The sequence below is a fragment of the Anolis carolinensis genome, unplaced genomic scaffold (genome assembly GCF_035594765.1).
Source record: "Anolis carolinensis isolate JA03-04 unplaced genomic scaffold, rAnoCar3.1.pri scaffold_10, whole genome shotgun sequence".
In the NCBI taxonomy this organism is placed as follows: domain Eukaryota; kingdom Metazoa; phylum Chordata; class Lepidosauria; order Squamata; family Dactyloidae; genus Anolis; species Anolis carolinensis.
Genome location: NW_026943821.1, coordinates 9915695 through 9933044, shown reverse-complemented (window position 1 = coordinate 9933044; position 17350 = coordinate 9915695). Strand labels below are relative to the sequence as shown.

Below are 17350 nucleotides of genomic sequence, written 5' to 3'. Positions count from 1 at the left end.
GTGCTGTTGGATTGCAGGTCTCATTATTTCCAGTCCATATGGCAGATAATGATTATCCATATGGCAGATAATCATAGGCCTGGGCTGTGGCACAGGCTGAGCAGCCAGCTGCAACAAATCACTCTGACCAAGAGATCATGAGTTCAAGGCCAGTTCGGAGCCTGCGTTTGTCTTTGTCTTTGTTCTATGTTAAGGCATTGAATGTTTGCCTTATATGTGTAATGTGATCCGCCCTGAGTCCCCTTCAGGGTGAGAAGGGCGGAATATAAATACTGTAAATAAATAATCAAAAGTTATGTGAGTTGTCATCCAATAACATCTGAGGACCTAAACTGGGTAAAAAGCTTCAATCACTATATAAAAATATATACATGTACTATTGGCCCTCTGTATCCATAGATTCTTTGACTGTGGATACAAGAACCCTTTGAAAGCAGTCATAAAGCTGATGTGGTCCTTGATGAAAATGAGTTTGACACCCATGATCTAGAGTTATGCATTGATTACTCATATTCAGGATATGTGTTCCCTATTCCGATACTCACTTACTCGGCAGCATCCACTGTGATCAACAAGGGTCTGTTCCTCCCTGAATCGAGAAGTAGCTGAGGTTCCTACATCCACAGGTAATTTCCAGTGCAATGGAGAATTACAATAAGAATAAGAATTACAATAAGAATTACAATAAGAATGCCACCTCTGGCCATCACACTGGAAATTGCTCATGCTCATCCACCATAAATGGAGATTTGGGACAAAGGGCTCAGAGATACAGCGGGCCCTAGGTATCTGCTCAAGCTTCCCTTGTGTGGATATCAAAATTCATGGATGTTCAAGTCATGTTATACACAGTGGTGTAGTATGATATCCCTTGTATCAAATGTCAATGAAGATTTCTTTTCTTTTTTCAGGGTCGTGGATATCTTTAACATATGAATGGTTTAATCAATGAATATACAGTTAACATAGCTAAAGAATGCATGCATAACAGTCTTAGGGAATTCCAACCACAGATCCTAAATGAAATAATTTCAAGGCAATGAGTACTTTACAGACACTTAGCTCTAGAGTAGTGGTTAATAACTTTATTCTTGTATCCTGCCCCATCTTTCCAAAGGGACTTGGGACAGTTCACATGGGGTCAAGCCCAAGACACCCAATAGAATACAACAGAATACATTGAAAACATATAAAACGTATATGAGTCTCAATTTGTGGGCCATGGTCCAGCAGTGGGCCGTGAGAACAAAAATCCGGTCCGCGAACCACCTTCCTCTTTATTTATTTTATTTTATTAATTTCCACTCCTTTCTGCAGAGCTGACCATTGCATTAGCTCTAGATTATTAAATATCATTTTCTGTGGGCGAGCAGATGGTGACTACTGGATGCCATATGTTCTGTATCAGAAACTAGAACTGATGTGGTCTATCAAATTCAATTTTCTGAATTAACACCCCAAATAACCAAACCAAATCTAAAGTTGACCAAAAACTATTTCATAACCCTTTTGGTACTAATGTTGGAGAGTGGTCCCTATCCAACGTGGTCCTTGGTCAAAGTGGACCCTGATCAAAGTGGTCCTGGTCAAGTGGGCCCTGGTCAAAAAAAGGTTGGGAACCACTGCTCTACATAAAATGGGAAAGGCATCATATTTCTGGGATTCTCCAGAAGATAGGGAATGCTAAAATGGGTCAACAATATCCTTATAATTCAGCTGGGGCTTCAACAGCACTCCAGCACAATACACACTAACCCAGGAGTGGAAAATGGAAGCAATTTTCTTACAGAAAAACTCAACCCTGTGTGTAAGAGCCAAAACATTGAATAAGCAGCATAGTTTTTCCCTTTGACGTCTGGGAATTAAGCTTTCTCCAAGACTGGGACAGAAACGGACTTCGGGGTCAGCGTGGGATGATGGAGAGCTGGTAGAAGGGTGGGATGTTGGCAAAGCCACTTTCCTGAGGAGTGAGGTCAATATCTTCTGGAAGAACAAGGGACTTCAGCTGGAAACTCTGCAGGGTGGTAGTGAAGAAGAGGAAAAGCTCCATGCGGGCCAATGCTTCACCCAGACACATCCGTTTCCCTGAAAGAAAAAGTTGAAAAACTATCAGGAGACAAGGACAGAGACAGGCAGCTTTTTGGACAGATGCCTCCTGAGATGCAACTAAAAATGTCCTTTTCCTTTCTGCACAAGTTATCTTACCTCATTCATAGCATTTGTGGACTTTCCCTTCCTACCAGCCATCTCACTGGCTTATTTTATGCTCTAAAATATTTATGTGCAGAAAATCCTGGTTGCTTAGCAGAAAATGCTTTGTGGTGTGCAACAAAAGAAATTATGTGCATAATTATGTAAAGAATAGGTCCTAAACTGCAAAATTTCTTCTCGGATTCTCCTAACCAGAGTTTGAATCACATTTTTCTAATTTCCAGCTTTCAAAGATTTTTAAATTTTATGTCCATTCTCAGCTTTTAAAAAGTGCTATTCTCAACTCTTATCTCCTGTAAATTTCTGCAAATATAGTAGGCTTGCTTCTTATATGAGCTTATTGAATGTGATTTCTCTTACATGCCAAGAACCTGAATATTATAGAAATAGACAGGAATACCTAATATGCATAGGGAAGTGTTCTCTCTAGGGAAGTTATCCCACACAAGCCCCCCTCCATTTCTATTACACTTGTAATAGTGTTGCACTCTAGCTTTTGGACATCCTTTCACTCAGCACCACACCAGAGTCCAGTAGTATCTAACTACAGCAGTTTATTTACAAAGGCATGTACAAAAGGAAAAATCGCATTTCCCAAAAAGCAGTAGAAAACGTGCTATAAAATAGCAGTAGTCCATATATACAAAGATCAAAATAGTCCAAAGTAGTCCAAAATAGCAAAGTACATGAATCCAAGAAGTCAAGATTATAGGCATAAATCCATAAACATGAAAACAAGAACTTTTCCAAGGCAAAGCTCTTACAGGAACATAGGCAAATACAGGAGACTTGAATCATACGCATGAGAGCCAAAACAGGAACATGAAACTACGGCAAAGGTGTCTGTTCTGGAGACACCAAGAAAACATCATTTAATTTAAGCTCAAACCCGACCAAGAAGCCATGAGGTCATGCCTTTGACACCTGGGTTTCAAGGACTTCTCATAGAGTCTTTAAAAATGCCTTATTCATTTATACTTCCTCAGTGTGGAGGCCTAATCTGATATTGCGAGAAAACTCCACATCTTCTGCTGAAGGCAGAAGGTTGCTAAGGAACATTGGAATCCCAAACATCCTCTGTCTCATCTGCAGCTGCCAGCACTTCTCTCTGATCTAAGGCTTCTTATATGAGAATTCATTATGATCACACACAGACTCCTCAGTGGGAAACCAATCCCCCCCCCCCCCCCGCTCCCATCCTCTGAGAAATCCCCAACATCTTTGCTGCTGAGCTCCAACATACACAAAGGAAACGATGTATAATGGAGCCCATCCCACGACACAGGTGTACTTCCGGCCAGCATCCATCATGCCTTGTTTAAGAAAGTGTTCATTTCATCTACTAAAAACGGGGTCTAAATTATTCACAAAATTGGATGACATGAAGGTCCTGGAATTAATCCCTCATGTAATATGCTGGCCTATTGTAATCTATGTGAGATTGCCCAAAGAGTAGAGGTTGTCCAAGAAACAAGCAACTAATGCTATAAAAGCATAAAATGCAACACTCAGTTCATGAGAAGAGTTGGCTGTTTGCTACGAGAGACTAAGAACATTTTAAAAGCAAGTATGTATTTTCAAAAACACTAGCAAACAAGAACTGTATTTGTAAAAGAGTTGTACCTGAGGAAAAGGGCACAAAGGCATCATTCTTCTTGAAGCGTCCATCCTCATCCAAGAAATTTTCTGGGTTGAACGTGTTGGGGCTTTTAAACATTGTGGGGTCATGCAAGACAGTGGTAAGCAGCGGGTAGACCTCCATCCCCTGGGAAAGGAAAAAGAAAGAGTTGTGAGGACAGAACTGCAAAGATGAAACACCACATTTCATACGGGCATGCCTATATTCTCCCAGCTATCCATGGTCTATGAACTCCATTTACAGTAGGTGTTTTATTGAAAGTTAGAAGAGTAGTTGGACTTATCTGTGCTTGGTTCTGAATTTCATTAACTTGTTTTGGGATTCAAGGCTGGACCTTTATTTTTTAACAAGAATAGATGAGCAAGCAGGCTATCTGTCCTAAAGAATGTGGGTCTTGGCAATCCCAGGTGGCTCATGAGTCTAGGTTAAGTAGTCCATAAGAAGATGACGGAACATTTTACATTACCTGCATTTCATCTTACTCATGCCTGGGTTCCCCCTATATTTCCCGGTTCCCCCACTACTGTACCTTAGGGAGGAGGTATCCTCTGAATTCAGTGTCACGAATAACCCTGTGGGCCAGATCCATAGGGAGGAGGTCACTGAATCTCTGTACTTCATGGATGACAGCATCCGTATATGGCATTTGGCTTCGGTCTTCAATGTTTGGGACACGATTATGGCCAATCACTCGATCAATTTCCTCATGCATTTTTGCTGTTAAATGTATGCATATAATTAATCCCTTGGGTAAGATTCTACCTCCAGCATAGGTAAACAGAGGCCGAATGGCTATCTGCTGAAAGTCCTTTGGTTGTATTTTCCTGCATTACAGGGGACTGGACTGGATGGCCGTTGGGATCCCTTCCAACTCTATGATTCTAAATAAGGCATAAAATGTTTCAATATGAAGTGCAACACCCCTTCCCAAAGCAACCACTTGCATGGCCGGATTATGGTTGCCCTGTTGGAGAGGAGAGTCATAAACTACCATGTATTTCCTCAATAATCTTTTAACTGTGCAGTTATTTCAGAAATGGCTAATCCACACCATGGGTCCTCAAACATTTTGAAGTACATCGGACCCTTAGCTTATGCCAGGGTTTGGTTCCAAAACACCCATGAATACCCAAATTCTTGAATGCTTTTTCAACATCAACAACATTTTATTATAGTCCAAAGACCCTTATTTCACCGTAATGCTCAAATGTAACAGACAATGGTGTAGTAAAATGGAGTCCGTTATAGAAAATGGTGAACAAATCAGATGAGTGCTGGGGGAAAAAAATCAGAGGATCTGTGCAATGAGAGAAGTCTACAAAATGGATTGCCAAATTAGTGTAGCAATTTGGTTTCCTTTTAGATTTTTTAAATGAATATTTCCAAGACGTGGTTGGTTGAGTCTGTGGATGCAAAAACTGTAGATATCAAGGGCAGACTGGATTCAAATGTATGTGGAGAAGTAGTATAAACTTTGACCATAATGGTGACCAGGTTGATTACAGAATTGTCTTGTAGAACCTAGAATTTCCTAGATAAGTGTTATCTCTACAAATCTCTAGGTATTTCACTGGGACTCCATGAGCTACTTAAGGTGGAGGGTGACCATAGTGTCACCTTACAGAACCTAAAGATTTTAGAGATACCATATAATAAAATCTATAAAGGTTACACCTGCCAATGTGGGCCAATTGTTAATGATAAGAATAACAATAATAACAACAATACCTTGCACCTCAGGATATTTCATCAAAAGCAGGAAGCCATATCTCAAGGTGGAGCTGACCGTCTCTGTTCCAGCAAAGAACAGATTAAGTGTGTTGAGCTCCAGGTTCTTGACATTAAACTCAGTGGTCGGATTGCCTTTTTCCTGAAAGCGGGAAAGAACGTTATCCCATAAGATGATTTCAAGAAGAACTACTTGCAAGTTGAATGGTAAAGGACATTCTGGAATGAAACTGGGCAAACCATTTACCCCCTGTCCACTCCACTAAAACCTAGTTGCCCATTTGTGCTTCAGATGCAAAGTGTGTATTTCCTGTCATTCTGCATTGCAGTTACAGATTCCTAGAGTTTTGGATTTGCAACTGCTCAATATTCAATAACACTGCGTAGTCATGATCTTGAAAATATTGCCATAATTGTTATGTCCCCCGCCCCCAACCAAACTATTTTCACAGAGATGGAACAGACCTTCAAGAGATAGAGGTCTGTTTTGTTGGTTACTGGGGTTCAGGAGAATGACATTTGTGCCAGACTCATTCCATAAGGAAGTGTGCCACCATCAGAAGCATCTAATGCCTTGTCATGGCCTTGCTTGCTAGCAGGAAGGTGAGAAACATCATCTACTTGAACCCCAATCAGCAACATTCACAGTTCAAAATATCTGGAATTCTGCACAGTTGCTGCAGACCCTCACTGCCTTCACGTGCCAACAATGTACCTTTTCCATCTGGATGAGGAAGCAATCGATAAAGTCGCGTGGGAAGTTGGGGTCAAAGGTCTCCTGATTTTTCTTCACTCTCTTGGCAATAAAGACTCTCATGTCTTCTAAGATATTGTAGATCTTGGTATGAGGCCCTGGGAAGTACTTCAGGAAGTCTACATATATGTCATAGAACTGCATGAGGAGAGAAACCATGCCTAGTGGGTTATCTGTCATATTCCTCCCTAAAATCAAGAGCTTTTTACTTCACTTTGGAAGGATGTCTGGGAAAGTCTGAGTACAATTAAATACAGCGTAGAGAAACTTGTTATACCTCTTTGAGCAAAGGTGGCATGCAAAAGTCAGCTTTGTTCTTAGTAGTAGTTACATCTCAATATTCCCCCAAAATATGTGAGCCTCCCGGTTGTAGTGGCTTGGTTGTGTAAACTCAAAATTGAATTTGCAAACATTCAATGATTTCAGGGGATAATCATCTACAGACGCAACTTAATGTGGCCATCTGAAAGCTTCATAAGTTGCCCAATGACAGCAGGAGTTTGTTGGTAGAGAAGATATGGACTGAGCGTAAGGAAGGCATGCAGACAGGAGGAGAGAAACAGCTGGGGAGCAAAGATCCTGTGATAAGAAAGCAGAAGTCCAAAAATAAGACTTACTTAGGCGATCCCTCATAGTTCGAGGATGATGGTCCTCCATTTCTTGGAAGACTCCTGTGCGTGATTTTTTTTAATGTGTGGAGGTCGGTGCATGGCCGGTCAACACACAGTCTTCACAGAGTGAGGTCCCAGCAGTGGTGTGATTAACACGAGAGTGGCTTCTCAGTCTGTTGCAGCCTTCTTCCGCCTTCACAGCCATTGTAACCTGTACCATGTTATCCTCCGCCTGCTCCGCCGTTGAGGTCTTTGGGTCTTGGGATTGTTCTTGGTCTGGATCCTCTCCTGTGGCCACTCCTGGTTGTGCCCACAGGTTCATTGGAACACGCAAGCCCCCTCACCACGTCAAGGTGACAATAAGAAGGAAGGCATGGAAACCATGGTTTCTAGTGCCAGGGTTTTTATATTAAAATGCAACACATCACAGTTAACATTAGTACAAGGGATGAATGAAAAATAATGCCTCCACCTTCGTAACTCCTCAACAAATGGCAATCCTGGTATGCGGCAGGTACTGGCTTGTTCAGAAGACTCTCCTCTACAGTTCCATTTGGCGGGAAACCTTAGCATTGAACAGTTGTGTTGTTAAAGTGCGAAGTATGGAACCCTGCACAGACGGTCAGTCAATGTGACTTAAGCAACATGCAGTCATTGAATTCTTAACAGCAGAAGTTGTCACCCCAAAGGAGATTCATCAGAGAATGCAAGCTGTTTTTATGGTGATTGTGTTGATGTGAGTACTGTGCGCCATTGGGCAAGTACGTTTAAAGATGTTGAGGTGGGAACATCTCACTTGCATGAAAAACAAAGAATTGGACGTCCTGTGACAGCAACCACCGAGTTTCACAAGCAAAAGGTGGACAGATTGATTCAGGACGATCGTTGTATGACGCAGCGAGAAATTTCAAGCATAATCGGCATTTCACAAGAACGTGTGGGTCACATTATTGCTTTGCGTGGCTATCGAAAGATCTGTGCACGATGGGTACCCAGGATGCTGATGCCTGAAATGAAAGCGCACAGACTTGAAATTTGCCAGGAACTCCTCTCATGTTACGAGAATCAAGGTGACGCCTTTCTCCTTTGGGGTGACACCTTCTGCTGTCAAGAATTCAATGACTGCACGTTGCTTAAGTCGCATTGACTGACCGTCTGCACAGGGTTCCATTCTTCGCATTTTAACAACACAACTGTTCAGTGCTAAGGCTTCCCACCAAACGGAACTGTAGAGTTCTACTGAACAAGCCAGTACCTGCCACATACCAGTACTGCCATCTATTGAGGAGTCACAAAGGTGGAGGCATTACTTTTCATTCAACCCTCATATAACTGCAACAACAGCATGATGTCCCAGTTGAACATACCTTCTTTCCTGTTAGAAAGGATTGTTTTTCTTCAGATTTACAGCTAACCTTAGTTCACTTTTCCATCACCAAAGTCAAACAGATGGTTCCTAGTTATGCCCGCACTGTTCTCAGAAACATCTCTTCCCAGAAGACTTTGAATGATATTGTGGACCTTTGGGTAAAGGTTTTGCTCAAATATATCAATAAGGAAAGTAGATATTTATATTTTAAATTATAATTATTTTAAGTACCTGTTGCCTGCAATATTATTCTCAGTCACTAGGTGGGAGACTTCTCTAACCAGGAAAGAGGAAACTGACCTCAGGGGGTCAGAATTTTGGCAGTGAAAACAAGTTGAATGTGGGAGCCTGGAAAACTGCATCAGCACAGTTGAAGACAGTGTTCTGTAGAAAGATAGCTATGCCAGGAAGTGAGAACATGAGGAAAAGAGGACAAAAATTCTCTGAATCAAAAAGTACATAGGTTCGGGGATAATGAAGGGAAATGAGGTGAGAAGGACAAAGATTTTCTGGAATATCTGGGACCGGGCTGTGTTCAGCTCCCGGTAGTGAACATTTCTGAGGTGGAAGCATTTCCGCCAGATAGAAGGTTCCTACTAACAGGTAGCACCAAGATTCATTTATTTAATAGGCAGAAGAAGAGGTATGGGTTACCTGGGCCCAGCCTGTGCTCATCTCCCGGAAGCTGTTGTTCATCATCTCCATGAGAGCCTGGAATTCTTTGTCCTCATAGTCAAAGCGGTCTCCAAAAACAATGGAGCAAATGATGTTGGAGACTGCACGGCTTAAGAAGTAGGTGGGCTCAAAAGGCTTTTCTGAGGCAGAACACCAAAGAGAATCGATCAATCAATCAATGTATTAATGCCCCAACCAATGGTCATATGCATTTACAGAAACAACATCAAGCAAACGTCTATACAAAACACTGTAAAATCCAACAGTTAAAAAGTAAGATGCAAGCAGGATAAAGCAGAGTGTACAAAATACACATTGTGAGGTGCAGCGACACAAATGCAACAAGTGCTAGGAACTGCACATTTACCGGTAAGAAGCCCATATTAAAGATCAGTCATTTAAAAAACTTAACTAACAACATCTAACAGGCATATATACAAACCACTGTAAAATTCAACAGTTAAAAGCAGGTTGCAAGGAGGATAAAACAGAGCTTGCAAAATATAACAGGTAAAAAGGCAGTATAAAATATCAGTCATGTTAAAAACGTACGTATTTATTATTTATTTATTTATTTATTTACCATATTTATATTCTGCCCTGCTCACCCCGAAGGGGACTCAGGGCAGATCACAATGCACATATACATGGCAAACATTCAGTGCCATTAGACATACGACATATATCGACACACACAGAGGCAATTTAACATTCCATCTTCTGGCTTCATGAGGGTATGCTCGATTCTGGCCACAGGGGGAGCTACCGCTTCATTGTCCACTTGTGACACTGAGTCCTTGATGGAGTACTTTCTCATTCTTCCACAGGCTGCTGGAGATTTTATGGCATTGTAAATTAGTTAAATTAGTCTTCCCACATAAGCGCTATCTAAATTTCTACTTGACAGATGCAACTGTCTTTCGGCTGCATAAGTCAACAGCAAGCTAGACTACTAAACGGTCGGGAGCTTACTCCAACCTGGGAGTAAGTACGAATCTCTTAGGGAAAACTAAAGAGAATGAATGAACCATCAGTCCACAGTAGTTGTCAAGGGTGCTTAGAGGAGGAACCAATGCACATTGTGTCCTCTAAATTTTGGGCAGAAGGAGCTGTAATCCTCCTTGGCATTAGAGAATGTAGTATTTTCACAGATCAGAATGAGTTAAACCTATCTTTGGCACCTCACTTACCCTTCATCTTCCGAAATTCCTCCAGCAGGAACTGGGCTTCCTCTTTGATTCTCTCTTCAATTGATTTTTTCCCCATTCCAAAATTTCTCAAGACAGTGAGGGAGAACCGGCGCATTTGCTTCCACCGTTCTCCATTGGCAAAGACCACACCTGAGAGACCCAGAAAAGAAATCATGGGACAAGCAGAAGAAAGAATGGGAAACTTGATTTCAAAGACCATTGGGATGCCTCACCATGTCCCTGGAAGTTCCGCTCGAGCGTAGGTAGAGTAGACCTTCCACTGAACTCTTCTGCCTTGTCTATCAGGGCCTCCTTCACAGCTTGATGCCCACATAAGACCAGAATTGGACGTGTTCCAAAATAGACAGTGAAAACAGAGCCATATTCATCACGCAGCTGTGGGAGAAATAAACCTCTCATATCTGGCACAATCTTCTTGTTCAGGCAGACATTTTGAAGTAGATGGATTTAGGGTCAAGGAGCACATTTCACAGGATACTGAGGGCCCTTCCCAGGATCTGATCCCAGGTTTTCTGTTTATCCCAGATTATCTGGTAGTGCAGATTCATACAATCCAGTTTAAAGCAGAAAACCTGGGATCAGATCCTGGGATAAAGGGCCAGTCTGGATGGGCCCAGAGGCTTAATGGTGGAGCATTGGGAGTGAGTTGCTTCTCCAATTTTCACACATCAATTTCCTCATCCAAATTCATACATGTCCAAAGCTTCTCTTATTTCAGTGAGAAAGCAGCCCAAATAATACACTGGCCAATACACATTTTGGTGCATCAAATGTTAGCTTCTCTAGAAAAGGAAATTTTCCTATGGGGTAGCTATGATAATCTGATGCAACAAAAACAACATTCTTGCGTCACCTTAAAGACAAACGTGTTTAATGTGACTTAAACTTTCGTGGAGTATAGCCCATCTTTAGAAGGTTTTGATAATTTTCAGTCTTCTCAGTCATTTCTAAAATGGCTTACCCAAGGTATTGGCTTGGAAATGAACCTTATCTGTGCACAAGTTCAAGAAATCTGCATACAAAACCCAAATGGGCTAGAGAGATTAAAAGGGGTTCCAGGTATTTTCTCAGGCAGTTATAATGTTGAAATCTCAATTTATTACCTCGTAATTATTTCCACTACACCATGATCATGATATCATTATCAGGATTGTAGCCAAGGAGAGAGGGGATTGGGGGGTTCAACCCCCCCATTTAAAAAAAACACCCTGGTTTATTGATGAGTTTTAATTGGTTAACCAAATCCCCATGAGTGTCCATTGAAGTTTATCTGACTTGAGTGTCCACTGAAATTTATCCATGGAGCCTGATTTCTTTTTCTTTTTTTAATAAAATAATCTTTCTTAGTTTTAACAGAATAATAAAAAGCAAAAAAGCCTGATTTCTAAATTATTTTGTGTTATGGAACTACTCTTCATAATTCGCTAAAATAAAGTTTCAAACTGCCCCCGAATATTTTTTTTCTGGCTACAGCCCTGATTGTCGTGGCCACAAATGCTCACCAAACCCACCTTAAAAGCCAAGCAGCTTTTATGTCAAGGACTTCTGTGGTGCTGGTGAGCATCCAATGTCTTCCCACTATCAAGCTCTGGTGCAAGAAGCAGCATGACCCTAGTAAATGTCATACTGTTTGTAAAAGTTTATGTCACATTTTTTATCTTAAAAAATTGTTTACAAATACACAGACAAGTTTGAATGCAAAATTAGCCAGTATTTTCACAATAAAAGCAAATCTGTACAGCCCTCTCCACTTTGACATCTGGAAACAATGTTGGTTTTTTTTTGGATGAAAATTCTAATTTTTGTATGGAAAATACTTTGCCTTCCTTCCCAAAAATAATCCTGTTTCAAAACCCACAGTTTTGTGTGCAAAATAAGTGCTTTTTGCAACATACTCCAAAAAATCTGCATAGGTTTCTGAACACAGTGTATATTGTTCACATTTTTCCCCAAAGATGGAAATTCTATCTAGGCATTTCTTACAAAATTGTTGAAAATTTGGTGCAAACCTCAAATATTTGAATTTTTAAAATTCACACACGTTTCTGCACACAATAGTCCCAAAACATTACAGAATCCATAAATACAGTAGAGTCCCATTTATCCAACATTCACTTATCCAATGTTCTGTATTATCCAACGCATTTTTGTAGTCAATGTTTTCAATATATCGTGATATTTTGGTGGTAAATTTGTAAATACAGCAATTACTACATAGCATTACTGCATATTGAACTACTTTTTCTGTCAAATTTGTTGTCTAACATGATGTTTTGGTGCTTAATTTGTAAAATCATAACTGAATTTGATGTTTAATAGGCTTTTCCTTAATCCCTCCTTATTATCAAACATATTCGCTTATCCAACATTCTGCCGGCCCGTTTATGTTGGATAAGTGAGACTCTACTGTACTGGTAAGAATTTCATCTAGTTTCTTTCTTCCTCAATGAAGAGAAAATGGTACAAAATCGCTTAACCTCACAGGTGAAGTCAAAATAGTCAAATATTTACATCCTTCATGTGTTGCTGCCTTCACCTTAGACTGCAATGAACTTCACAGGGAATTCCAGATAGGAAATCATAAACGATACATCTACTGTATAGATTTAATGCAGTTTGATATCACTTTAACTACCATGGCTCAATGCTATTGGACTCTGGTATTTGTAGTTTAGTGAGACACCAGCTCTCAGCAAGGGAGGCGAAAGACCTCATACAACTACAACTGCTGTGATTCCATAGCACTGAACTATGACAATTATAGTTGTGTCAAACCCACCAAAGGTCCATAAGTGTCCATACCTTGAGAAGAGATTGTAAGGTTTTGGTTGACTTGATTTGTAGGAAATTCCCAATCAGGGGCAGGGGAGTAGGTCCTGGAGGAAGTCTCCCCTTCTGAGAAAGTTTCCTCTTTGCTGATATGAGCAGAAGACATGAAACATAGACAACAAGGAGGGCAGTGACTGCCCCAGACCATTCCATGGTGAAAGTTTTCTTTTGTCAGAGTACGGGCACCTGGCTGGTGCTCTGTAGCCTTTTATTCGGATCTGTTGGGCACCGCCTTCTGTGTTACATAACTATACAGAGCAAACATGTTAAATCTCAGTCTCTGGAAATTGAATCTAATGTAATTATCCTTGTATGGCAAAGAGTTGGACTGATGCATAGCTCTTGTGGTCTCCTCGAACTCTATGATTCCATGGTTCTATAACGTTTTTGAACTTCTGGGTTGGCAGAAGCTGGGGCTAACAGTGGGGGCTCACTCCACTGCCCCAATTCAAACCTGTGACCTTTCGGTTCACAAGTTCATCAGCTCAGCTGTTTAACACACTGCGCCATCAGGGGATATTACTTCCAAAAGCTTGTGAATATACAATATTTCTGATTGTTCTTTTTTTTCTGTTGGAGGCAAGTATAAATGCTGCAATTAGCCAAAATGATTAGCATGTGATGGCCTTGCAGCTTTAAAGCCTGGCTGTTTCCTCCCTGAGGGAATTTTTTTGTTGGGAGGTATTATGCTGGCCCTGATTGTTTCCTGTCTGGAATTCCCGTGTTTTCAGAGTGTTGTTTTTTGTGATATTTTATGTGCCTGTACTGTCTGTGTAGATGAAGAAGCACCCATATGCAGTGCTTGAGCGCATATTCCCAAAAAAAAAGGGGGGGGTGGCCCTCAGGAAACAGAGGATTTGCCAGACTTTGGTGATGGGAATACTTTGTTGGGGGGTGTTAGCTGGCTCTGTTTCCTGTCTGGAATTGCCGTTTTCACTGTTGTTCTTTATTTAGTGTTCTGATTTTAGAGATTGTATTGTTCTGTTTTATTATACCACAGTAATTTTTATATATTCTGATTTTAGTGTTTTTGAATACTTGGAGCCAGATTGTGTTCAATTTTACGGTTCACAGGAACACAATAATAATAATAATAATAATAATAATAATAATAATAATAATAATAATAGTAATGACTTTGGTAGTACACACTGCTTCTCTCCCTTCTGAGTTTCCTTTCTGGAAGAATGGTTTCTTGGGAGGTGTTAGCTGGCCCTGATTATTTCCTTTCTGGAATTCCCAATTCCCAAATTAACCCTGCTGCCTTGACGTTTATTAGTTCAAAGTTTGGCTGTCACTTTGTGATCTTTGGCTTGGCCATTTTCCTTTTTCCACTCATCTTTATTCCTTTCATAATCAGTAGCTGTATTGCATAAGCCCTTGTTAGGTAAATCAGTTATGAAGTATGCTATCAAGTGACATCTGAATTACTTCAAACTGAGAGCAGAAAGCAAGCTGCCTAGGAGAAAGTATTGCCTATTGGTTGCTGTTACTCCACAGCTGAACTCTGTCAACAAAAGAGCCTCACTTAGTATGCCAAAAAACAGAGTTGGTTTGTTTGCATTGCCACCTTTCTTTTCTTTGTTTTTTTTTCTGGCTATGAAAGAGAAACCTGGCTCTGGTTTTATGTTCTCAAGCCAGTTCTCATTTTGATGATTATATCAGTTATCAAGCTGGCACCAGCCCCAAGCAAAAACCAAGCACAAAAAAAGTGGCTAGATTTCAAGATCTTCCTTCTGCAACTGCAATATTGGCAAAGCATGGCAAGGCAGGAAGAAGAAATGTAAAACAGGTAATTTACTTACTACATTTGTTAGGAAATAATCTCCTATGAAATGTCCCACTGGAGCATTGCAGCACACCAAAATACCTGGGAGTCACTCTGGACCATGCTCTGACTTACAAGAAGCACTGCTTGACTATCAAGTAAAAAGTGGGTGCTAGAAATAATATCATACAGCAGCTGACTGACACAACCTGGGGATCACAGCCAGACATAGTGAAGACATCTGCCCTTGCACTTTGCTACACTGCTGCTGAATACGCATGCCCAGTGTGGAATACATCTCACCATGTTAAAACAGTGGATGTGGCTCTTAATGAGACATGCCACATTATCACAGGATGTCCACTCCCAACACCACTGGAAAAATTATACTATTTAGCCAGCATTGCAACACCTGATATCCGCCAGGAAGTAGCAGCCAGTAATGAAAGGACCAAGGCAGTGACATCTCCGGCCCATCATCTGTTTGGATATCAGACAGCATGCCAATGACTTAAATCAAGAAACAGTTTTCTAAGATCTACAGAGATACTCACAGGAACACTTCAGCAAGTGGGAATCCAAATGTGGCAGATAAAAACCCAGAACCTCAATCAGTGGCTGAGACCAGATGAGAAATTCCCTCCTGGGCATACAGAAGACTGGGTAACTTGGAAGGAGCTGAACAGACTGTGCTCTGGCACCACGAGATGCAGAGCCAATCTTAACAAAGTGGAGTCCACAATCTATGAGTATGGAGGAGAGCAAACCACAGACCACTTACTACAATGCAGTCTGAGGCACAATGGAGGACCTTCTTACAGCAACACCAGAGGCATTTGAAGTGGCCAGCTTCTGGTCAAAGGAAATTTAGCATAATGCCAAGTTTTTAATTTTGTTTGTGGTTTTTTATATATTATTATTATTTAATAATTTTTATTAATATCTTTTGGTGCATGATAGTGATCGATGAAAATCAATTTGTTGTAAGGGAATAGTAGAGGTAAAAATAGGGTAGCTTTGGGTGGGGGAGAAGGATATCATGCAGGAGAGATGGGGATGGATGTGCCTATGGGAGGATTAGTGAAATGATTGATTTTGTGGTGAAGTATCGTCTCTTGATAATCCCTGTAGTTAGTTGTTTGTTGTGGGAGATCTTTGATTTTCTCAGAGGAGGGAAGTCCTCTCTTCTTTGGATATTCTTTTTGCGGTTTTATTATCTTTTTTTTGGGGTTTCCTCTTTCTTAGGTCACCTTCCCCTCTTGGGTCATTCTTAATCTTGTGTATTCCTCAAAATGTGACCAATCCGTTTCTTTCATTGGTGTGCCTTGGTGCTTTCTCATCAAAAACGTCAGTTTGTCCATATTCTTTATATCCCATATCTTTGATAACCATTGGGCGGTGGTTGGTATCTGGTTTGATCTCCATACCCTAGCAAATACAATTCTGGCTCCTTTGATTAAGTAGTTTAATATCTTTTCCTCATTTATGTCTAGTTTCGTGTTTGTCAATCCTAGTAGGTATAGTAGGTTTTTTATATAACTGTATTCTCAATTTGCTTCTGACACAATAAATAAAAATTGGTATTTAAGGTCAAATACCTTTAATGCTCCATCTGCGAACATTGCAGAACTCCTTCAGTTGGTGTGATTGTCTGGCTTTTTAAGATGAGTTTTAGGGAGCATTTGTGATTGTGGCAATGGTGCAACAATCATAAATGTGAAGAGCAAAATTAAGGCTATAAATCTAGCTTATGATTCCATAAATACTGAAGAAGATGCCAGCCCAGTAGTTTTCTGCAGAGGTTTTGTGGGCAAATTGGAGAAAGAAAGCTTGATGTGCAGGGGGCAAAGTAAGAAATTTCTTGGCGGCTGGAGATCTCTCCGCAAACAGCCTTGCTGTGTATACAGAATTGCTCACATCAAGAAGAACATTTGTGAATTTCCAAAGTACAAGGGAATTTGACTTAAATTGGCAGATCCTGCAGCCTTCCCTTTCAGGCCAACACATTTAGACTAACACTGGTAAAAGGGATACAGATGAAAGTGGAAATCCTACTTAATTCAGGACATTATCACACGAGGCTGTTAAAATGAACAATTAATAGTGTATGTTGCAACACAGACTCCTTAAAGCGCCAAACCAGACCATCACACCAGACCATTGGCGATTACCACATAACATTGTGTCTTACTCTTAGTCGCATTGCATCCAACTCATTCTTGGATCATGTCATTTCATTAACAGTAGAAATCTGTTAATGTCTCCAATGTCATTATCATTGCAGCACTATTTCTGGTGCAATATTTTTCTTCCACAGCAGTTTTGGAATTACTACGTGATCTTCCTCCCATCCCTTTTTTATTCCCGAATAATGTTCATCACCACTGCAGATGAAAGGAAGGAGGCACCAACTTGGCTGTGCAGAATCATGTGTTCTAGAATCAACAAAGATTGCATGATGGCAGCAAATGTGTGAAAATGTTCATTTTGAATCCAGGATGTATCTAATTGCTTAAACAATGTAATTGTTTTATGAGATCTCAAGCTGGTGTGAT

At 40.6% G+C, this 17350-nt stretch overlaps 1 protein-coding gene across 2 annotated transcripts; it reads right to left on the bottom strand.

Moving 5' to 3' along the window:
- Positions 1 to 1065: 1065 nt before the first annotated feature.
- LOC100557568 (cytochrome P450 2G1) lies at positions 1066 to 13209 on the bottom strand. Of its 2 annotated transcripts, XM_003222845.4 has the most exons (9): positions 13001 to 13209; positions 10411 to 10573; positions 10178 to 10327; positions 8967 to 9127; positions 6294 to 6470; positions 5579 to 5720; positions 4380 to 4567; positions 3835 to 3976; positions 1066 to 2085 (listed from the first exon to the last, which is right to left on the bottom strand). In XM_003222845.4, the coding sequence occupies exons 1-9, from the start codon at positions 13178 to 13180 to the stop codon at positions 1904 to 1906; spliced, it is 1485 nt and encodes a 494-aa protein (XP_003222893.2). In that variant the 5' UTR covers positions 13181 to 13209; the 3' UTR covers positions 1066 to 1903. The 2 variants fall into 2 exon arrangements, with proteins under 2 accessions (XP_003222893.2, XP_008112050.2); XM_008113843.3 differs by lacking the exon at positions 3835 to 3976.
- Between the last annotated feature and the right edge of the window lie 4141 nt (positions 13210 to 17350).

Excerpts from the sequence above, each read along its gene's own strand:
- LOC100557568 (XM_003222845.4), bottom strand. The coding sequence starts at position 13,180 with ATGGAATGGTCTGGGGCAGTCACTGCCCTCCTTGTTGTCTATGTTTCA. Across the intron at positions 6,471-8,966 it reads TGAGCACAGGCTGGGCCCAG|TTCTATGACATATATGTAGA; the intron begins GTAACCCATACC and ends CTCCTCATGCAG. Across the intron at positions 5,721-6,293 it reads TCCTCATCCAGATGGAAAAG|GAAAAAGGCAATCCGACCAC; the intron begins GTACATTGTTGG and ends TCCCGCTTTCAG.